We start from the raw sequence: 24,117 nt of genomic DNA, 5'->3' as shown, positions 1-24,117 counted from the left end.
CATGATAAACCTGTTATTGATGTCTATAGCTGGAGTCAAGGGACATACAAATTCGAGGTCGATTGAGAAAAAGACAAGCCACACCTGTCCGTTCTTGCAAAATTAACCTGTCATTCACAGTGAGTTTGATAAAGGTCACAGATAAACTAATGCCATCTTCACACAGTCATGTGAAGGGTAATTAGATGATCCCTTTAGTGTGTGCTCAGGAAGTATGAGCTCACACTTTTTCTTTTCTTCTTCAAGGCTATTAAAAGTCAGTCATGAAGAACAATAGTTTTTCTTGTTCTATGGGTTTTATTTAAAGGCAGCAGTGTGGCGATAAATAAACTTGAGCTCCTGTATCAACAGGACACCGTGTCAGTGAGCTCTTCAACGAGGGAGCCTAATCATTCATCTGTGTGACAAATAGGACTTTCGCATCCATTTTTAGAGCGGTGGTGCCTGCCATCTGGCAGGAGTGTTGGCATGAACGTCTCCCCGACTCCCTAAACTGCTCCATAAGTACGATAAGCACGTTGCCGATGGCTGGCCATCAGACTGGCTAAACGGTGGACATTTGCCTGCATAATTAACGATTGCATCTGTTTCCGATTGCGCTGGGGTTCACCGGTGGTACCGTGGCCCCGCAGTGATGCACTCACAAAGCCAAAGATGGTAACACAAATTATATCAGGGAAGCAATTACAAACCCTATGTACTGTAGCATCTTGATAGCAGCTACGGTGATGAAATGCATCTGGGCCAGACTCTGTGAGGCTGTGTAGCTCACACAGAGAATACAATTCATCTTGTAGGTCTTTGATCAGACTCTCTCTCTCTTGGTTTGACTGCATTATGTATTTGCTTTTTTAAATTGTGTCATTGTTTTTACTTTCCTTTGCTAGCTGTGGCTCTGTGATCTTTCAGATATGTTTGAAGAACACAGCAGTCCATAAATAAGTAAGAGAAAGCACTGACTGATGAAGGCTAAGGGCCAACAACCTATTTGTGTACCAGTGGAACATGCATGTGTTTGCCAGTGAATGAAGAGTATGTAAAGAATATTGTCACTCATGCTGAGCCTGGGCAGAAGTGAGATGGATGGCAGGTGGAGCACCTGAGAGCTGCTTTTCTCACACACTGTCAGCTTCAGTCTCCACAGCCATCCATCTTCCCTGGCCTGGTGCCTCCCCCTGCCCGCTGCCTCCTCAGGGCCTACTAACCAAAGCCACGGACACTGGTCCCTGCTCCCAACCACTCAGAATAAAAACGCCTCTTCCAGTCGCAGGGGAAGTCTTTTTTCTTTTTTCTAGTTTGGCTGGGAGAGAAAAAAAGGTTTGAGATAAGTCTTCTTGTTACTGCCACTTTTTATTAGTTAAACTCTGTTCCACACAGCTCAATACACAGAGGTGTTTCATCACAGCAAAGCATGTTATTCAGAAGTCATTACTAGATTAACAGTCCTCCTAGGTTTTCTCATTAATACATTGCACACGGCATCCTGCTTAAATCATTGATTATGCCGGATTACATTGCACTTACAATTCTCTTCAGTCAGAATCAGCCGAACAATTAAATACAGAAATAGGAAATGCAAATTGGAGAAGGCACCACTATGTTGAAAAAAAAAATCCAACTAGTCCTCCCATAGACCCATAGGAATTGTTGTTTGTTCTTACACTCTAACACAACCCACGGGAGCATTTTATAAATTAGTGCCCCTACCGCTGGCATGAAATCAACACAGGTTTTTCTGATTTCTTACAATGTAGTGTGGTTCCTATGATATCATATGAAGCAATGTCTGCTGTTCAAAACTTGGTGGTAATGTTGTGACACATAACTAGTTTGTTCGAGCAAAAAAAACAACTTTCAGTAAGAAAACAACTGGTTTGGATTGAAATATCTACATCAGTACATAACTACTGGATGCAGTTAATGATGTAGAACACAAGATGTTTCCAGTGTGATGTGAACACAGATCTCCTGGTTCAAAGTCCTGGGTTGGGTTTGTGCCTTTCTGCTAACCCCTAATGCGTCTGCTGTCTGTATGCTGTTTCACAGCATAGCTACAAAATGTGGTGCGTTACATTTTGTAAGAATTAGGGATGGGGATTTTAAGTAATTTTAATATTTGAGTACTCGATTCGTACTCATCAGGCACAGACATCCTGGACCTAGCCTACCATTTTCTAAATAGTAGATTAAATGGCTTTAAGAGAACATTGTCGTCCAATACTTTCACATTTGTGTAACCTAAATTAATAACCAACAATGTAAATTAAGTGCAATTTCAAATGTGTTTATTGAACAACTGTAGCAGGCCCTTTAATTAACATTTTGTTGTCAAGTGTCACGGCGGTAGTGGACTGTATGGATTTAATTTCTATGTTTCTTATCACGTAACTCTAAGTTAACAGCTGAAATCATAAATTCAAAGTTAAAATAAATATAAAATAAAACTCAAAACAGCCTACAGCACTTTAAGCCTGCAGCTTCCCTTTAAAAGACAAAAAATCACACGATGATGAGCCATGAATAGCTTAATATGCTCAATTTAACAATGATTATAATAATTAAGAAATAGGTTAAGTTAACTAGTAACAACTATTAGCCACGTAGATTAACTGCCTATACCAGGGATGGGCAACTGGAGGCCTGTGGGCCGCATACGGCCCGCACCCTCACTTGAAGTGGCCCTACAACTACATGCATTTGAGCATGAAATCTTAAAAGTGCAGTGTAAAAATGCACAAAATGACTTCTTGCAATTAATGTTGGTCTGCTGTTCTTGCACTGAAAAGAAAAAGAAAATCACAGTAAGTGGTTATATTTTATTTGCTTCAAACCTTTTGTATTCCTATTCCTACTGTTATACATGCATTTGAGCATGAAATATGTTACTAATAACTAATAAGTTACTGCAGTGTAAACATATTTAAAATTGCAGTTTCATCATATCTTGTTAAATGCACGGTCCTATATGTGGCCCTGTGGTAGTGTCGATGAAAAATTGTGGCCCCCTCCAGCATTTAAGTTGCCCATCCCGTGCCTATACCATAGGCCTTTTAGTCTGAACTTGTTCATTTGTCCTTGATTAAGAAAATAAGCATATCCACATGTTGGGGTGACAGTAGAGTGCTTAGGCGATTAAATATGAGTCCTGCTGGTGAGAATACTCTTTCGACTGGTATGGAGGTGGCAGGTATGCTCAGGCACCCTGCTTTTCCTTTAAGTACTGATCCAACTTGTTGTGATTGTGCTCAGTGCTGGCTGTTCAGTAATCCTCTCCGACAACGTGTCAAGTGCTGCAGTGCTGCAGTGCCAAAAACTGAACTGAATTGGACTTTTATAACCTCAAACAACGCGTGCACAGGTGTGCAAGTACTGACAAGTTATTACAATATTGACATCAACAAGGAATACTCGAGTCCTCAAGTAATCGCACCCATCCCTAGTAGGAATAACTACAAAGTTAATAAAACAGCTTGCATACCTAAATGCAACAGTTGCAGTTTCAAAGTGGTTAATGGTGTGGAACGGTTGCAGTTTGGTGAGGTTTACACACCAAAACTACTTGGTTAGGTAGAGGAAATCATCATGGTTTGGGTTAACTAAGTAAATTTATTAAGCCACTTCCCTGCCGTTGAATGAACTGAAATAACCAAATGATGTAAATCAAATACTAATGGGGACGGATAGGTATCAGAATAATGATCAGAATTACATCATAAACTCAGCTGTGCTGCAGCTAATGACATGACAACTCACAGTTGGCGATGTCAAGTAAGACAACAAACTTTGTGGCTCGGGAGTTTTTCAGGAGCTCAGCAATCAGAAAAACAGTGACCATCAGAGCAAGTGATGGAAAGATTTGACATGGTAAACAGAACTCAAAGAATTGGTGGTACATCTACACCCTCAACACAGTCTGACAGTCAGAGATGACTGAGCCTGAGCAGCAACAAAACTGAAATCACACTGACGGCTTAATGAAAAGTTTTAGCTGCTTGCAGAAGATGGACATCCATCATTGTCTGACAGCACATTCACTGCGGTATTGTGCATTCCCAACATCATATGTAATGTGCCTCTTGTTTTTTCTAGTATCAACAATATATTGGAGGGTGGAGAAAGGGTGAAGCTATGCATTTGGAGGATGGGACAAAATATTCTTATTCTGTTACAGGCTGGGGATAGCCTACTGCACAAAAAAGACATAAACCTTCCCCTTCCATGGAAAACAGTGGGCCACAATCTTAAGCTGAGACTGCATGCTGATATTAAACACTTCAATTAAAAGCGTTTGTGGAAACAGAAATATTTAATATGCCATTCTGTTACCTCTTTTATTCAGCAACCTTCCTTCTTATCACCTCGTTTTTCATCTCTCCCAACCAGGAAGTCATACCCTCTTTCCATCAACACTGCCTGTATTTTCTTTGCTCATTTAGCCCCAGTATTGTTGGCTCTGTTGCCTCCTGGGAACCTTCAGACTGATATCAACGGACTGGCTGCCCCTTTCTGTTTGCTACTGTCATTCACTCTAATGCACAGTACACAGGGAAGCTAGCCTCATTTACTATTGAGCAAAGAGCTCATGTAACACCAACAGTTTTGCCTCCTTTTTATGCTTTTTTTGGTATCAGAAGTTATATAAAAGGAAAAATAGAACACCTAAGTTTGTTTCCTATGTTTGCTGTAGCAAACTCTTCAGACAGTGAGAGGTTAGAGGCTTAAACACAACCACTTACTTTATGGTAAATAATAAGGCCATTAAGTGTCTACTGACTCTAAAACAGCAGAAATCATGACCAGAAAACTGGCAGGGTTTTATTTTCCATTAGCAGATGATTTCACCTTTTAGCCTTTTGCTCCCTGGTTGAACTTGTGTTTATCAGATAAATCAGCTGCTGTTTTGTGCAGCTGGAATGGAAACCAGCAATCTCCGGGATCACGGTGGCACAAGATTAAAACGGCTATTGCAAAAGACAGTGCTCAGTCATCCCTTTTTTAATCCTGACCTTTAACCTTTGACCTCTTGTCTGTTTGAACTTTAAGTAGCATCACAAATGCCACAAGATGAGCCAAATCCATTCTTTCTGACAAAGAGACAGAGGAAGAAAGAGGAGACCTTTCTATCTTGCACTCCTGTGGTTAAATCTCCAGGTTGTTTCAGACTTTGTGGCTCTACAGCTGTGACTTCCACGCTGTGATCAGTAGCCACTTGAGACCTTCCTTCCAGATTACATGCTGCATGTGCAGATGCTGGCACGAACAAGTGTTCCCACTCAGAAATGTGCACACAGAACTCACCACAAATCCATTAAAAGGTCATCTTAAATATTTCAATTAGGACTGAATGTGTGCTGGTAGACTGTTTCATTGTGCTGAACAGGCAGCAAAGTGGCCTCCTTTTGTCAAAGTCAAAATCTTCAGCCAGAAGCAGGTAAAGTATTCAGATTACTGTTTCTCCTATCATAGATTACATCTCCTCAGAGACTCTTAATGCGCTCAACACTTTGCATTTATCTCATAAATTCAGAGATAAACCACACAGCTTTGCATGCAGATAAATACCAAAGATTTACACAAGCATGTTGTTCCGAACTATTTGAGACAACTTGTCTGAGATGTTGCAGGGTATTTAGGGACTCTTATCAGAATTGAGCCTAATAAAGGAGCAACACCTTGTGGGAATAGCTGACCATATGGATTGTTAGTATTGTAGCAGAGGTCCGGATTTTTACACGCATGCTTCCCTTGGCCTCACTTGATCGCTATTCTCGTTGAAGATTCTCTCATTAACATTTGACCTACAGCAAGCTGCTTATGCTGTGGAAGCCCAGCGGGAAGGTGTACATGTTCAGCTGCATGATGCTTATCGTTTACAAATTAGTGGTAGAGAAAATAATGATCCATTAGTACAGTTAAAATAATGAGTGCACATAAGGATGAATGGAAAGAATAATGTTGTCTTTGATGTGATGAGGGTGGTAATAAATGACAAATGGTTGAGTTTTAAAATGTTTTGTTTTTGTGCGATTGATTGCTTCTCTAATTAACATTCAGTTTTATCATTGACTGCCTTCTTGTTAGAGAAATCCTGGATTTATTGTGATAACTAGGCAGCTAGTTTGAAGTAATAAATCAACATTACATTGTATGTAAAGTAACTGGATCTTTTAAAGTTTGAAGTTTAAATCTACCATGCACTGGGACTGGGAACATTATGTTGTCTAATAAGAAGCAATTCTTGTGACAAAACATACCAATTTTACCAAATTAAATTTTTTGGAAAGAAAACAATTACATGACAAAACAGGTAATAATATGTTTGGTTAATTCATCACTTTATAAATGCCTTTTTTACTATTAAAAAAATGAAAAAATAAAAATCAGTCTGGTCTGGGACTGCTTCCATTAGAGTTTGACATTCAGTCCAGGCCAGAAATAGCTGCACTGGGTTGGCTGGGCCATAATGATGGCGGTGAAAACTGCAAGATAACAACAGCAATAGACTTTCCACTAATAGCTGCCGCTCTGCAAAGCATACTACATGGGCTGGCCTTCTGTTGGAGATTGCTGTTCATATGGAAGTTACAGCTGATCACAAAGAGGGTGGAAGAAACAGAGATGACTAACAGCAACAAAGTCAGAGCTAACAGTAGTAATAGGTAAGCCCACAGTCAACGTGGTAACCTGGCTTCTGCAGTGCAGAGCAGCGGCCAGTTGCTGTTGACTAGGCAGCCAGCCAGACTTAAACATGAGGGAAGGTGCCAACAGGTTCAACACCCTTTCATTTGTTGTCAAATACTGACTTCATTCTCTGTCAGGACGCCATTTTTCCACTTTATCTTTAACTAGCAAATATTTAAGTGCTGCTATATTCATGTTCTGAATGTCGTGTACAGCGCCTTTAAACTTGGGAAAAATAAACATTCATTGCTACGAATTCAACTGGTTGTTAATACAGGACATTTCACATTTAGCACATTCTTGACCTTTTTGTTTCTGACTTTCCACAGAGCGACAGTAAAGAAAGGTGTGACCTTTCGAACAGCGACACCCAGTAACTCTTTACTGTGGGACATCACTCTGGATATGGGTGCGGATGGATCCATCGCGGTTATTTGTCAGAGGAAGGCTCCCATACCTGGGAAAAGGCAAGTCTGTTCTCTTCACATTACTCTCAATGCCAGTGTACACTATCAGTGTGTGTCTACTTTGTTGTCGCTTGGGGTTTATACATATTTATAGGCTTAAATTGTTGTTGTTTGAATGGACACTCCAAGGGTCCAAAGGGAATTTTTCACTTACTGCTGGTTGCCAGTGTGTCTAGCTGATAAAAGTGGCACTATTGTAATGTATGTCCTGCAAAGAATATCAACATTTGTCTTTGCACCTGTGGAGTAAAAGACAAACCATCTGCGCTGTACAAACCTGACAACGGCTTACTGTGGAAGCATACTGTGCACGTCCTGGGAGGACATCCCTTATACTCTCTAAGCACAGGTTGGCTGCAGGTGCTCCTGTAAAGCTTTCCCTTGTAAACAGCTATTACTCCCCCCCCTTTATAGTCCACTTCTCCTCTGTGCTTTAATCATTTCTAAACATTTACCAGCTGTGCATATCCATGTATGCCTACAGTAGTATGCTGTAAAACATAATTTAACCCATGGAGGCAGAGAAGGTTTTTTATAGCAAAACTGTTGTGAGCCATTTTCAAACATACACAACTAAAAGTATTTACAAGGCATCTGCTCCTTGGTCTGATCCAACTCATCCCATTGGGCTTCTAAGAAGTACTTAACTTGACCCATAACCTCATTAAACGGGGCTACATCCTCTCCCCAACAAGCAGCTTATCTCAGATGTCCTTTCATTTTCAGTGCAGCGAGTGCATTTCATCGAACAGAGGTGAGCTGAGTTCATTTATGACTTACATCGTAAGTCGCATAAGTGTGGCCCATGCCTCTTGAGATTACAGGACAACTTTTTAAAAAGGGCAGAGGAAACACAGGGTAAAGGGTTTATCTCATGTCCTTTCAAGCCTTCTCTACCGCAACAGCAGTATTAAGTTAAATCTCAGTTTCAGTTTTTTTATACTACATAGGCTATAACCCATTGGAAAATGTAATAGAGACAGAGCACTTTTAAGTCCCGCCCCCACCAGAGAGGAAACAATTCACTCTTCATTGACTTTGTATGTGTGAAGGTGTCTCCGGATCAATTCGATTCTCCAACAAACAACAGCAAAAAGACAGTATGAAACTTAAATTAGAAAGATATGCAGTATTAATTTGTAAATGCCTTTAGCTTGCTAACACAGCTGCTTAATCATTCATTAAATCAATCATTTTTGGCCAGATACCGGCATTTTGTAAGCGTTTCAGCCCTTGGTTGTATGCTGCTTGGATTCAGAGTTTGACCCATCATGCTCTGTCTCTATACAGACAAAACAACATTCATGCTATGTTCACACTTCCAGCAACAAAGTTACCAAACAGCCAAGCGTAACCAGCTTCATTGTTGCTGAGACGCTGTTACAGAGTTATTTAAGTGCTCGTTGATGTAGTTATGTCATCATGGGCTTGTTTGTGTCTGCTAATATCATCAGTTGAGAACATCACATTTCGCTGCCCCATTGCATCCCCCATGCGGACTCCTAGAAAACTAGCATAGCGTCAGCTAACTTGGCTAAATACGGTAACAAAGTACCACAGCTAATGATAGCGTGTGTATTGTGTGTTTAAAAATGTATGTTGGGGCCACCTTTAAGAAGACAAAGACTTAAGCTACAGAAGTGCCCTCAGTGGAAGGCGTTTATATGGCAAAGCACAATGACGCCATTGCTACTAGCATAGGAACACTTCAACAACTTCAAGTGGTTTACCAAAACTATTTTCAAAACAAACAAACAAAAAACCCATAACAACATCTTAGAATTAATTGAAGGAACAGGAATAATCATTCACACATACAGTATTATCAAAAATACAGAAAATAGCTTGACACAAATTTCTTTTGGCCTTCTTGTGGACTTCAAAGAGAATTTATGCTACTTCCTGTTAATCATGTGACCTGTGTAACGTCCTAACTTTAGATATAGATTCACACAACAATACAAAAAATAATTTTCTGTGGGATAATCATTATACTTTATGGTGAAGTGTAGTGTTAGAGAGTGGGGACGGGCTGAAATCCAATTTAGTCAGTGTTGTCTTTTTTTTCTAATCAAGGTTGTACATGGTGTATTTTGAAACTGCGATTGGGAAAAGGACATTTCGCTTGCTAAGATAATGTATTATACAGATACATTTTAGGCATGTAATGACCTTGGGGCAGACTTGGTGAATTTCAATTTTGACATCATGATGCTGCTGCACCAAATTTCACAGCAATCTATCCAATAATTGTGGGGATGTTTTACTCAAAGCCACAAATGTCAACCCCATGCTGCCACTGAAGAAGTCATTGGGATTCATTCTCTGGGGACCATGAATGGGCAGATATATCAATAATAAATCATTTTCAGTCAGTCATCCAGGTGAGTTTACTGTTCTAGCTGACCGTCCAGTTGTCTTGAATGAAACATCCAGGAGAATACTATTCATATTGTTGTTGTGCACTTGCTTTCAATTCTTCTTCTTTTTGCCATTCAAGCTTGCCAGTGCTCCAAAAACAGATCCATTGAGATTTAATTCAAACAGTAAGATTATTTCTGCCTCTAGAACAGCTCCAAGAAGTGCTTGTAAAACTAAAGCTCTAATCTGTCTGTGGATGGTTGGCATAGCTGGAGAAGAACAAGTGCAGCAGCCAACTTTCCCAGGATGAAAAAAAAATCTAATAAAAGTAGACACAAAAATAAAATTTCTCAGTGAACTTTACTTCATTATAATCTAAAAAAAGATTAAGTTACCCCAGTACAGGGATCAGTCCAAACTTCCTGGAGCTAAACATGTTGGTTTGTCTGACACTGACTCGTTAGAGGTCGTACAACAATAGTTTGCTTTAAACTAAGACAACTCTGACCTTATGCGTGTACGTCATTATTGGTTTGACCTCATTAAGTTGTTTTCCCCATTCTGCGTGGATTATGACATTGTTTATCACAACCTCTTTATGGGTTAACATATTTTTTCACTCAGTCATTTCAGCTAATCCTCTCTCAAAATGTCATGAAACCAACAGAACCCCTGCAGAGTGTGTCCACTGTCACACCACAGTGGGGATTTCTCTGACTTTTTGTCTTTAGTGAGCACTAAAAGTATTTGCTGTATCTGTATATTAAAGCGCTTTTATCCTCTGTCAGAGCGGCTTGGTTCGGATCTTAATATTAGCGTTTCTACTCACAGACAGACTGCCGGCCGTAAACAAGCTGTTGAAGCATCATCCCCCCTGCAAGCTTCACAAGAATGACTAAGGGCGTAAATAGCACGGCAGCATCCCCTATCTTACAGCTATCTGTGTTAATGCATACTTAAGGGGGAGATATGCATGCTTATGGAAGTAAAGCATATCTTGTTTTGATACTTGACCGGAATGCCATTATTATCTTTTAATCTCAGGTCTCAGAGCAATATGCTAAGATTATTCAATTGCACTAAACCTCTGTCTTGCCCTTAATAAGGACATATATAATGGGGAATATTGAGAAGGATTTTTGTATGCTTTGTTGTTGTGTTCGGAACTTAATGGAGGATTAGCAAAATATGATTTGCTGTTTCTCCAATTGTTGTTCCCTTAATGCAGAAAGGCGGCTGGTATGCAGCCCTTTGGAGGTCATTTTCATGCAGTAAACAGGACTTACTGCGTGTGCACAGCTCTGACACAGATATTTATAACATGTGCGCACAGATGCACTGGGTCTGATAATGTCCAAGTGGGTATGTGCATGCTTATTGCATTTTTGTCCACCAATATATCTTTTCTATAGTTCAATACAGTGCCAAGAAATAAAAACCCAGGATACTAACTTGGGCCATGGGAGAAAATTGAATCCATGGCTAGGACACTCTGTTCTAGCTGGCATCACTGAGAGGCCATTATAAGTTACAAAGGCTTATACTTTGTTGTGTATGCAGGATGCTGCTGCTGTCCTCGGATCACCTTTTATTCAGTTCGAATTTAACAGCACCGGCAACTAAAAGGGAAGGCCAGGACAGAGAAATTCAGCTTTATTCCTTTTTCGGTTTAGTTCGTGAAAATGCCTAGAGATGCAAAGCCCTGTACTAAAAAAAGACGATTGGGTCTTGTCACAACGACTGGGATCACATTCCGCTACTAAAAATCTCTACACTTTATCTTCACAGGGCCAAATTCGTAAAATTACAATTACCGGTAACTTTGAGCTGGATATCTCCAAAAATCCAAAACATTTTAATGAGTTTCCTTCTACATTTCTTTTAACATTTTCCTGAATAAGAAATAATTGCAGTCAGGTAGAAGACATTGAAATAATGACTGGATCCATACATTAGGGATGCATGCTCTACTGTTAATAAAACAGCCTATAATACATGATGCCATTGCATTATACAGTAAATTAAGTCTCATCGATGCATTTTGAGCTGGTCCGTTCAGTTATCTGCTGTTTCACATATGATCAAATTGATGTGGATCTACATTGACTTGAGGTGAGGTGCAGGATACACTGCTGTATAATCACCCCACCTTCACCCAGACATGATTATCTCTACAGGAATCTAATGTGTGGAGAGAGAATCGCAGACCCCGGTGGTGAAATAATCCCATTAAGTATCAGTGGCTGTGATGGAGAGATTCTGTCTTCCTGGTGCTAATTTCCATTATGAAGAAAATTAGATCCATCACACAGTCAAAACACAAATGCGCCAACAGTGCAGTGTTGTGATGCTGATTTGCATTTCCATATCAACACAAATCAAGAGATTTCAAGACAACATTTTGACAGGCAGAGGTGGAGGAAGTATTCCAATCCTTTACTTAAGTCTAATTAGTAAGCTAAGTTAAAGTACTGCAGTGAAAATATAAATAGTAAAAGTATAAACATTAAAGCATACTTAAAGTATTCAAGTAAAAGTACATGTCCCCTATGTTATACTATAATATAATCAGATTATTGTTACTCATGATGCATTCATGTTAAAGTAGGATTTTAGTTGTAGTTTTAACTGTTTTGTTAGTCGATTGGACTGCAGCCATTTCTTATTTTCATGATGGATTAATCTCCTGATTATTCTCATATTTGGATTGGATAACCAAATTATCTTTGGTTTGTAAAAACTTTGAAAATAGTAAGAAATGCTGCCACATTTACCTAGAGCTCAAAGTGACACCTACACAATGGTTGTGTGTCTGACCAGGGGTTCAAGGCTCCAAGTGACTGAAGATAAAACATTAAAATGATTAAAAATCATTAAAAAGAAAAGCAGCAAATCTTAAAATTTGAGAAGCTGTGACCATGAAATGTTTTTGTATGGAAAATGAGTTTAATGATTATGAAAAAAGTTGCTCTTAAAGTGTTTTTTTTGTTGTTGCAGAAATCTGTATTTGTAAAGTAAGTAAAGCTGTCAGATACATTCAATGAGATAAAAAGTAGAATATTTCCCTCTAAAACAGTTGAGTAGAAGCAGAAAGTGGCATGGAAAGAAGAGACTCAAGTACAAGTGCCTCAAAAAGTACTTGAGTAACCATACCTACAGTAGTTACATTCCACTAGGGCTGGGCGATATGGACCAAAAGTCATATCCTGTTGAATATCGATATACCATATATCGCAAATTTTTTATCGCAAAGTGAGAGCAAGTGTTCAGTCAAAGCCAAAGCCAAATATGACATGTCACAAGTAGTTTTATTGAAACTGTTTATTTAAGTGAACATAAATACTGTATAACGACAGGACTACCTTTAAAAAAAATAAATTAAAAAAATCAAAGGTCCATAAAGTGCATATCTAATTAAAAATATCTTAAATAAAAATAGCCTATGAAATAAAATAGGCCAATCTTTTTCTGAAATAAATATATTTATATGAGAAAAGAACAACGAACATTACAAAGGAAGTACATATGACAAACCCTAGTAAGGGCAGCATTGTATAAAGAAATAAAAAAATGTTTGAACTATATCGATATATGCAATATGGTCGAATTCCATATCACAATTAAAAATATATCCATATATTTTTTATATTGATATATCGACCAGCCCTACATTCCACCCCTGTAGACAGGTGTGAATGCACGTATGATACTGCATGCATATGTCTGACTCTTCCTACTTAACTCTCAGGCTCGACAGCAGTCTGCTGGAGGTACTTCAGATGGATTTCGAGGTGGAGGAGCTGAGCAGTCCACTCGACAGTCAGGTGATCATATGGAGGCTGGAACTGCCATCCGCATCCAAAAACATAGCCAAGACTGAAGGAGCCATGAGGATCTACACGACTCAGAGAGACTTTGTTGGTCTGGCCCCTCTTGTGATGGTGAGTTAGCTGACAGCTTCCATATCACACCTAATCATTATTAAAACCGACACTGACGCTACTGACAGCAGCTTTTTCCAATAACGCCAACACTTGGTCGACATCCTTTGAACGTCTGTGCCTGAAAATATCATAAAATGCACTTTGCTCTGATCCATTTGTGCCTGGTTTACATACACAAAAGGCTGCTTTGGATTGTTTAGTAAATAGCTTCTATTTTGAGCAGAGAGTGACCTTGTGTTGTTGACTGTCAGCTAGCTGATGTCTCTCTTCTGTGTTGTTCTGCTCTGTTCTGGCGTATAATATGTGGTCATCCTCTCCTCCTAACAGCTGCTTCATGTGCTTCTATTTTGGTGCCGTGGGCCTCTTTATCATGCTACCTCTATAATTAATCCATGACATAATCTCCACAACTAAATACAGAACATTACATGAGAGTTTACACCACTTTGAATAACAGTATTGAATATATTGAGTTATCTGCCACCTGGGTCAACCTGGTGAGTACATCATTGTGAGCAGGAGGGACGTATGCCAGTCACAAGCTGTCACATAATATAAACAGAGTGCCTTTTCTGTGTTTCTTAGCATTCATTATACTGTACAGGCTTCCTACAGCTTAAGGCAAGTTAGATTTAAGACTTTTAATGACACTGAGAATTACATTTAAGACCAGTTTCACAATAACTAAAATTGAGGTTACTTTTGGTTGAAGAAAAAAATGCTTGTATGGCTTTTAGGTATGCCGCAAATAATTGGTATACCCCCCATAAAGCATCTGGTGGGGAACCCCCGTTGCAATTCTTTTTTAAATAATGTGTACATATCACAAAAAGCTTTTTAATATTTTCCTTATTTTTTAATTAATTAATAATCACTTTGTCTGTTAAAAACATTCCTTGTCATTTCTGTCTTAATATTCAACAGTAATATTAACAGTAAATATATTTTCTTTTACTTTTTTTTTTCTTTTGTGAGGCCTATTTATTCATTACATTCAGTGCATTCTGCTATAAAAGACGTGTTAGATGACATATAGTAGTCCAGGGTACAGTGGCAGCTAGCTAACAGACAGGGGTCACAAACAATGTCAGTGTTGTGTTGTTGTTTCTGCTATCCTAATCTGTGTGACATTAATAAAAGAGTCAGTAAAGTTTCCCTCTAGACGTGGTTTAAAGTATTTTATATTTATGTAACATGGTTTTCCAATATAATAAGTAAAGCGAAAACTTTGAAGAACATCTATTCTGCCTCCGCCCGCCTACCACTGCAGCCCTCGTTGGCCCGTGGTCTGCCAACTGTGTCTGGTTGTTTTCCTTCATCAGAGGAAACATTGGTGAGCCTCCATACTTAGATATGGAGCCTGTTGTGTACTGACATCTTTGTGCTCGAGGATTCGGGTTCCCTTTCTGGCTTTTGATTGGCTTAGAAGTTGTGGTTTACCCAGCATACTTTTGAATCTCAGGTTTAGCAAAGTGCACAGACATCTCCCCTTCAGTAGAGGAATGTGAGAACACCTCTCTAGTGACAAACCTTTCACACACTTTTATTTTGATATGTTTGGAGGGATTGATTAATCAAGTTTTGAGAAGATATACACTTAATAATAAATAAACGATATAATAAACTAAATAATAAATCACATTGTCACAATCATTTCATGGAAAGAGGTAAAAATATATTAGATTCCACCTTTATGAGTGATCGTGTACAAGTCAGTATAGTCAAAGTCAGACATTTAAGGGAACATAAATGCTTTTTGATGGAGGGGGACTAAAAAAATGTAACCAATTATTTTGAAATTTAACAATGCAATGTAACAAAAAAAAGCTGAAAAAAAAAAACATGTCTTTGCTTTTTAGGACATTTGATAAACAGATTTAGGCCCCTTTCAATACTAATTAAGGCCTTATTTTAGATTAATTAATTTAATGCCTTTTAAGACTTTATAAAGACCTGCAGGAACCTTGACACATATTTTTGACGAAATACATATGATTAAAAGTTTAGAATGATTATATTTTATGCTGTACGTTTGGGCACCAGGTTACTTATGTTTCACAGTGCTGTCTGCTGCAGTTCCATCATAATGGTGCCTGAGTGCTTGAAGTTATGAGGATATGCTACAGTATCCTGATTGGTGAATTTGACATGGTTCATCTCTCTTGCGGATTAGAAGCTGACCTCAGGCAGAGGGCCAAACACGAGGAGATTTGATGGTTGGCTCGAGGGGACATTAGCGCTGACTGATCACTCTGAGCCTTGCTCTGTGAACTCCATCAAGTGCTGCTGCTCAATACTTCTACATAATGGCTGAAACCTCACTGACACAGACTTCAGATCTGTATTTTTTAACTACATTGTAAATGACAGTTTAAAAAAAATGATGTTCAGTTATTTCGGCTTCATTTAAACCAGTTTTGCAGTCGAGGGACACATATCCATCTGCTTCATTTTTGTACTCTGAGTGGCCAAGTGTCTCTTTAAATTTGATTCAACTGATCATTGACAGAACTTGACCGTGCTGCGCTCCACTGCTCTCATACTCATTTACATGAACAACATTCAATTATTTCAACTTCATTTAAAACAGTGTGTTTTTACAGAGAACGACACATATCCATCTGCTTCAGTTTTACGCTTTGATTATTCATGCATGCAACACACACACACAGAGTGAGACAGAAAGATATCACTACTACGACTACTACTACTACTATACAGTACTACTGAGGGCTGTAGCCATGGAGTCAACACAATAATTTCAGAATTTAAAAAAAAATGTCCAAACTAATTTCCTGCCTTTAAAAAATATTTAAAAACTGTAGCTGAAGTTAAATTTTATTATTGGTACGGCCTCATTTTTGCCCCCTTATGTGCAAAAAAAGATGTAACCATCACTTCCTGCATACCATGCATCCTTTAGGGCGCCACAGAAATTAGTTCTTAAACCAGGAAGTAAGTTAGCATTTTAGCATCCTGGGATCTCTCCTCTCAAACAAAATGGGTTTTTGGTAAGGTCTGTGGTTAACAAAAGCTGAAGAGATGTTCACATTCTATTGTATGACATTAAATACATTAGTAAATACCCCCACTTGTAATTTTTTAAAAGTTTTTACCTGTCCTTAAAAAGGCAGTTGCTAACAAGTGGCTAAATGAAACTACAGCTAGTCGTGTTTTTCATTGCTCTTGCAAACTCTTAGATTGTCAGTAAAGTAAATAAACTATTTATTAGCTTGTCAGAGATCATCTGAAGCGTAATGGCTGTGATGTTCAAGTGATATGACCTTTGTATAGTTCACTTTTAGCATAACGTTAGCTTTTTACTTCTTTCGGCTGCATTAACATTATTCTACTGAACAAAACGTGTAAGCATCAGAAGCGTGTTTGCCACAGAGCTTATTTTCTGCCATAATCCAAAATCAATTGCAAAAATCCCATATCCTAATTCTCAATAGGCTATACCACATGGAGATGCTACTTCCGGGTTGGCCTACAAAAATACACAATTTCATTTCCTCTCAATTTTAGCATTGATGTTATGCAATATATCCACTAGCAGGTGTCTACAGCATATGACAACAGGAATTTTTTTTTCATTTATATCTCAGCAAAAAGTTTTGCAATTTCCTCTTCATGTCCAATGGTGGTGTTTTACTTTAACTATTCGCTACACTATCCCGGTTGTCCGTAAGGTTTTAACAAAAGGTGCCCGACTATGTACAAATAAACGCAGAGTACAGACAGAAGGCTCCCTTTGTATCCATAATTAATGTTGAGCATAAATGAGCCCTTACCATAACAAGTTTCCCAACAACTGATGTGAGCATTAACTTTACACAAAGCTAATGAGTGGAATGTGCTCATATGGGCTGTTCACACGCTGTTGCACTGTCAGAATGTAAATGCTAGCAAGCAAACATTGACAGGAAATAACAATTTATAAAGTTATAATTATCTACACACTTTATAAGAACTCAAAAACGACAGTGGCAGAGCATTCATAACACTCATTTTAGATTTACACTTTTTAAGACATTTAAAAGTAAAGAAAAGATTGGCAGTACAGTGTGTGACCTGAGGAAGTCAAGAAACCACTTCTTGTGGGGTACGGCAACTCTACTTTGGCAAACCACACGCAGAACTGCAGTATACCATAATGTTAGAACTGGTAGTAAAAAAAGGCAGTTTGTTCCATTTATATGAAAATAATTACATTTGCTGAAGATTATTTCAGACTGAGGTACTGAGGGGCATTTGGATATTGGATGGATAACAAAATGCATCACCATTACATTTATAAATAAAATATATAAGAACAGGAAAACCCTTTAAGGAATGATAAAAAGACTGTACTTATGTAGCATTTTTACCCAAAGCACTTGCCTCTCATTCACCCATACACACACATTCTGCATTCAAAGGCCAATTGGAGCCACTTACCATGCAAGTCACTGGCCCAACCAGCCTGGGCAGTGAGGCCTCAGTGTCTTGCTCAAGGACACTTGGACACGGGGATGCAGGGATCCAGCTACCTGCGATTAGTGGTCAACTCTGCTCTACCTGCCAAACCTGTCCTATTTAATAAAACGTTAAGCATGAAAGAACAGGCTGTGCTGTAGATATGTAGGGATTATTTTTAGTCCACGTCCATGGCTCTCATTATTTGATCATGTTTGAGTGGATATGGCATCGCTCTGAGGGACATGCCTGAGCAGAAAAGTCCAAGATTAGCTTTCCCTTCCATGAGGTGACCTGGCTATCACCCAGCCTAACTCTACTCCTCCTACACCCTCCCACCTCCTCCCTGGCTTCCCAAAGGGGGACCAGCATTCTCACCTCATCAGAACTGCTGAGTCACTAAGTCACACTCCATCGCCCCTGTCTATTCCACCTTGCTCCTCTACTTGCACCCCACGGTGCTCCTATCCCCAAAACCTTTTTTCCGCTACATAAAAAACACAAGCCAAATGTCTAAAATGTAAAATAAATTGATTTGTTGTTCTATGAAGGTAAGCAATGTAATGACTGACTGATTTCTCTGCAGGACACAGAGATCCTGAACACGGCTGTTCTGACTGGGAAAAAGGTGGTGATGCCTGTGAGGACAGTAGCTGTGGAAGAAGACGGAGTGATCACTGATGTGTCTGACTACACAGACTGTAGTTCCACTGATGAAGATGTGCTCAAGGTAGGATTTCTTCCTCCTGCTCCTTGTCACCAAGGTGATTATAGTTTTAAATGTTCAATTAGTTTTTATTTTATGTTAGGGCCAGGTTAAATTAGTGGTGTGTCTTTGTGAACGTTTGAACTAATATTTTATATGACTGGGGAGTGATAAGTAGTCTCAGTGAGTGATTCGTTCATTTTCAAGCAGTACGTTCCCTCGTCACATGGCAGCTGCATCAACTCAGTCAGGACAGGAAACAGAAATTATTAGTTCACGACTCAACTATGCGTCCCCAAATTTGAGTCACTTGTTCATTTGTCATGTGACAAATGCTGCAGGGCTGTTGGCTGAGCGGCAGAACTGAGTTGACTCGTTTGCGTCTTATAATAGATCGTCAGGTTTGTGTCTTTCGTCCATTCGTCACATGACAGGCAGCTCAGCAACAGGACTGTGGATGCCACACTAATTGATATGAACGAAATGACGTAAAAAATGATTCATTCAAATTACCATCCGAGAGTCAGTGATCCTCGTCAGTAAAAAGACTCGAACTACCCAATACTAGGTTAAATGTCAAATAAGTATTCAGCTATATATACAGTATAAAAGCATACATATAAAAAACACGGGTTAAGAACTAGGAATATCTATGATGCTTAAATCTTCTGATTCAGGAATCGACTCGACTCAACTTTTAGCCACCAAGCTCAGAAGAAAACCTGTCAGCTGTGCTTTCATCCTTCATAGATCTGAGTTGAATAGCTTGGATAAATATCATGTTGATCTACTTCAGTATTTAAATATATGTAATATTTATTTTACATATTTAAATCATATTCTTGTTATTTAGTTCTATAACGCTGTTGTCACGCTTCATCTATTCAGAGTCATGCCTGCTCAATATTATGTAGTAAAACATTATATATTTCATTTTACTTTTTATTGAGTGTTTAACCAGGCAATATTGTTTCAGGTTAGTTTTCTTAAAGGATATTGTTGTTATTCAGTTTCAGTTTACGACGATATCTTTTACTGCTTATTTTTATATCAGTAAAAAAACTTGTTACACACCTCCACATACTGTGTGGAAGAAGGAACAATAACCATTTTCAGTGTCTTTAGTTTCACGCATTCCAAGTAAAATGATTTACTTTTACCTGGTGTAAATGGCTTTTTAAAACAGTTTCATTACAGGGACAATGACAATGAAAAAGTTAGAGGTAAAATGGCTTTTTTTACACCTTCTATTTACCCTAAATCACTTTTGCTGCAGAGGTATTGTGTAATAAATGTTCTATCACTACTGGTAAATGGTTACCTGAGAACAAAACATTTATTAGCAGCAATAAATGGACAAATGTGAGATGTTTGTGTCTTGTCTGCCCTGACGCTCAGGGTTAGGGGGACAATTTAGAGTGGCTGTAAAAAAAAAAAGGGCAAGGTTGATTTTGTGTGTGACGGTAAGGACAGATGCGGAAAAATAAGTTGTACCAAAGTCACCTCTGCTCTCTGTCTCTTCTCCACATGGTAAAACAAACTATTAGCTGGGCCCCGACAACATCCCCCATCAATCTCCCCGACAATGAACAACCGCTGGGCTAAATCGCTCACCGCAAATGACCTCACAGTCTGCCACTGTGCTCCTTTCCCGTAACTTGCCACTTTTATCCTGTAAACCTGAGCACGGCCGACTGCCAAAAGCCGGCTTTGTTTACTGATGAAATTGAAAGTCAGACCCCTGGCCCCTGAGGTCAGATGCTGTGAACTTACTTCACTCAAGAGTAGAGTAGCATTGTAAACCAAGAATAAAGACATGCAGTGGACACTGTCTATTATGGAGTTTTTTTGCTGATCTAATATGTCCTGAGGCAGGTTTAGCAAACAACAGATATCTCCGCTAATAAAGCAACGTAGTACGAGTGTTTCCTGTGAAGAGAGATTTGCTGTACAGTGTATACAGTAAGTGCACATGTATTAAGTGCTGATGGATGTCAGCTATAAGAAAAGCAGGATTACGGGCTGATGTCAAGAGGCCGGATGTGGACTAAATCATTCTTTTCAGCCCTGTAATGTATCTGTCTTTGCTGTTGTTCTAAGCTTACAGTAGCTCTCAGTGTATTTGCTGACCAGAGAGCGGCTTCAGTCACAAATATTCCCTTTAATCTTCTTAGTGTAACAGCTTGACTCCGATATCTTTTCTCTTCTGGTGTGTCTGAAGTGTATCAAACCGGCTAGTGATAGATGGCGAAGGATTTATTTAGAATGAATAGCTCATGTGACAAAACAAAAGCAAAACAAAGTCTAATCTGCCGTGATGGAAAGGTTTTTTAAAATGTGTATGAATGATGGAGAGACTTAAAATGTGCATACAGGCATTCTCTTCATCAGTTCAGAATTGAAGGATTGACACTTGAGCATTTTAGGCAGGGACATATAGAGCATAGATGTCTCCGTCGTTGATTAATCGGGACTTTTTATGGCGTGGCAAAGCAATTTAACTAAATGATCTACATCCTGAAGCCTGAACTCAGTGCGATGCTTGAACTTAATTTGCCCCTTTGCAATATTTCATTCTGCATACTCATTAAAACTTGTTTTATTTGCACAAGGAAAGTACCGTCACAGTTGTGTCAGTCAAGCATGCATTTCAGTATTTTTTAAATATTTATGCCTGCCTTTAATACTGTACCCTGTGATGAAAGTCAAATCCCATTTATAAAAAAAAATAAAAATCTATTTTGACAGAAAAAACACTGAGGGATATTCTTGGCTGCAGAATGAGATTGTGACTAGGATGAGTGGGCGGATGGCACATTAAAATGGCATTCCCTTTTAACTGATGCTTATTTGATCATGGCTCTTGGAAGTTCAGTGGAAGATGATTCTCTTAAAAGAAAGGAAGAAATGAACAAAGTGTCAGATCACGGATGGCTGGTCGACTGCCTCCACACCGAATTAAAAAAAACAAGAACTCTCGACGACCTCACCTGAACTAAATCAGTCCTTGTCTATTGTTCCATGCTTGCATTAGAAATTTTCCATATCAACCGTTCAAGGGCTTCATTGCCACATGTCGTAAATCTGCTGTTTGGATGTAAATCAAGCGTGGGATTATTTGCAGGGAAGAGGCCAGGGCATCTCAGTGCACAGCAAGGATGACACATAGTGATGTGGTCATTCTAAAGCTTAAGCTCTGGTCATGAGTGCTGGATGACTGATGCTCAGATGCACTGATGACATAAGATCCTCTCAAAAATAGCATTTCCCTTTGACAGAAAACTGTTGGGTTCACGTTAACAAGAGCGGGAATCTATTCGCTATTTGTATTCCTCCTTAGGCTATCTGTCAAAGTCACCGTTTTTTCTCTCGCCTCCGCTCCCTTGTGCACTTCCAGGGGGCTGGTGACTGAATTTCAATGCTGCGTTAATTATCCAATTTGTTTAAAGCAGCGGCTGGTGAGAGGACCAAGGAAAACCCCCTGACTCGTGTCTTAAAATGTCCATGAGATCTTTGAGCAGTCGCCCAAACTTGGCGAAGGTCACCTTTGAAATCACGACGTAATGAATGCATTTGGCTGTGAAGGACTGATGTTCAGCACTGCACCACATGATATTTTGATTTACATAAAATTGCAATCCTGCCTCTTCCTAACGCTTCGGACCGGTGATCATCGCAGTAGTTTATTACAGCCATCTGACATTACTATGGCAACACATGCACTGCAAAACTGCCACAGGGCCATTTGTTGTTGTAAGAATGGCCTATTTGTTAAAATAGTGACTTTTATGAGAATGTTTGATTATTTTTTGTCATTGGTTGGATGACTAACATCCCCTTCATTGACAACAATCTCATTCGGAGTTTGATATAGATTGTTTACACAAGCGTACTTACACAAACTCTTTGATATTATCATGGAAATTAAATGATAAGATATTCATGTTCTCTTGGATTGTGTTCTGTATATATTATCTCCTCCTATCCAGGTGTCCGACAGGTGCGACTATGTTTTCGTGAATGGCAAAGAGACGAAGGGCAAGGTGAAGTTGGTGGTAAACTTTACCTACAGCTACCTGAGTGCTCAGCTTGAACTGAACGTGTGGATGCCCCGACTCCCACTCCAGATTGAGGTGTCAGATACAGAGCTCAGCCAGATCAAAAGCTGGAGGGTGCCTATACTGACCTCAAAAAGGTGAGACACACAAACAAAGCATTTGTTTAATGGAAAATCTTCCCTTTTTTTCGGTTTCTACATGGGATTTCTAGAAGAGTACTTTAGCCCATGCAAATCCAAATCATACCTCTCCAAGGGTTTAGGGGTTTTGATTCCATTATATAATGTACTGTAATATCTCAATGTGATCTAATCAAGCAAAGAGACAGGGTTGAGTGATTGGGGTATAGCAGGTCAAAGCATTAACCATGTGACAGGTGTGACTCAGACGTGTGTTTTTGTGCTTATGTCCCAGATCTGGCTGGAACAGTGAAGAAGACGACAGGAAGGGGAAGGGCTGCATGTTGCAGTTCCAGCATGCCATGGTGCAGGTGCTGACTCACTTTATGGCAGAGCAGGCGGACCCTCGGGATCCTAAGGCCTATTTCCTGGGCTCAGATTGGCAGGTGGATGTCACAAGGCTGGTTCGATACTTCATGAAGGTGGAGGACACTCGAGTGGCAAGGCTGCAGGCGGGTAGGGTGCTGTCTGGACGGGACCTTGGGACCACCTCCATCCAGGTAATGAACTGATCTACTGCTTGGAATTAACTTTGCACAAACAACTGGTAATGAAATCCAGTCTGAGGCACCCTAATTAATTTACTGTATCTGATCATGTTCTGTGACAGGTCTTTTCTCCACTGTCTGATGCAATCCTGGCTAAGACAACAATCAAAGTCGTGGATGACAAAGTCACCATCACAGAGTTGGGGGTCCAGCTGGTTACAGGCCTCTCCATGACTTTACAGCTTAGTACTGGAAGCAATAGGGCCATCCTTGCTACCACGACCACGCAGGAACTTCTACAGAGCCCCAAACAGGTAACAGTCTGCATTAAGGATGTCACAATTAGTAGTCCAGACCAATACCGGTGAAATTCTGAGATTGTCAAGACCCAATTCAATATCATGGTCAAAAACAAAAACAAGACAATAAATCCTATTTCACTGGGCAGTCTTCCAGAAATCATAGAATCTTAGGTACAACCGTAACTCTCGTTTTGTTATCAGTTTTTCTCCTCTACTTTTTCCCCCCTCCTTTTTTCCCCACCTTTACCTAAAGGTACAGTGGAAACTTGGCAGTTCACTAACTTGTTGCTCTCGCTACCAATATTAGCTGTTCTGTTTCAACAATGTTAGACTGAAAGGTCACAGGGCAGCTAAGCCAGTAGAGCATGTGCCCCATATACTTGAGGCTGAGTCCTTGCTGCAGTTCTGACCCTTAGCCTTTTTTTCATGTTGTCTCCTCGCTCTTTTCTCTTTCCCCTTTCCGATTTTCACCT

General features: G+C 39.4%; 1 protein-coding gene across 1 annotated transcript in view; it reads left to right on the top strand.

Moving 5' to 3' along the window:
• The window catches only part of LOC131974741 (transmembrane protein 132D), a 37,034-nt gene that overhangs the window by 10,768 nt on the left and 2,149 nt on the right, over positions 1-24,117 (top strand). Inside the window, exons 3-8 of the mRNA XM_059337184.1 lie at positions 7,011-7,148; positions 13,258-13,450; positions 18,498-18,641; positions 22,607-22,812; positions 23,090-23,354; positions 23,465-23,656. Coding sequence (XP_059193167.1) covers positions 7,011-7,148; positions 13,258-13,450; positions 18,498-18,641; positions 22,607-22,812; positions 23,090-23,354; positions 23,465-23,656 — 1,138 coding nt within the window. The remainder of the gene's footprint in view (positions 1-7,010; positions 7,149-13,257; positions 13,451-18,497; positions 18,642-22,606; positions 22,813-23,089; positions 23,355-23,464; positions 23,657-24,117) is intronic.

The sequence above is a fragment of the Centropristis striata genome, chromosome 7 (assembly GCF_030273125.1).
Source record: "Centropristis striata isolate RG_2023a ecotype Rhode Island chromosome 7, C.striata_1.0, whole genome shotgun sequence".
In the NCBI taxonomy this organism is placed as follows: Eukaryota; Metazoa; Chordata; class Actinopteri; order Perciformes; family Serranidae; genus Centropristis; species Centropristis striata.
This window is presented reverse-complemented; position numbering and strand designations above follow the sequence as displayed.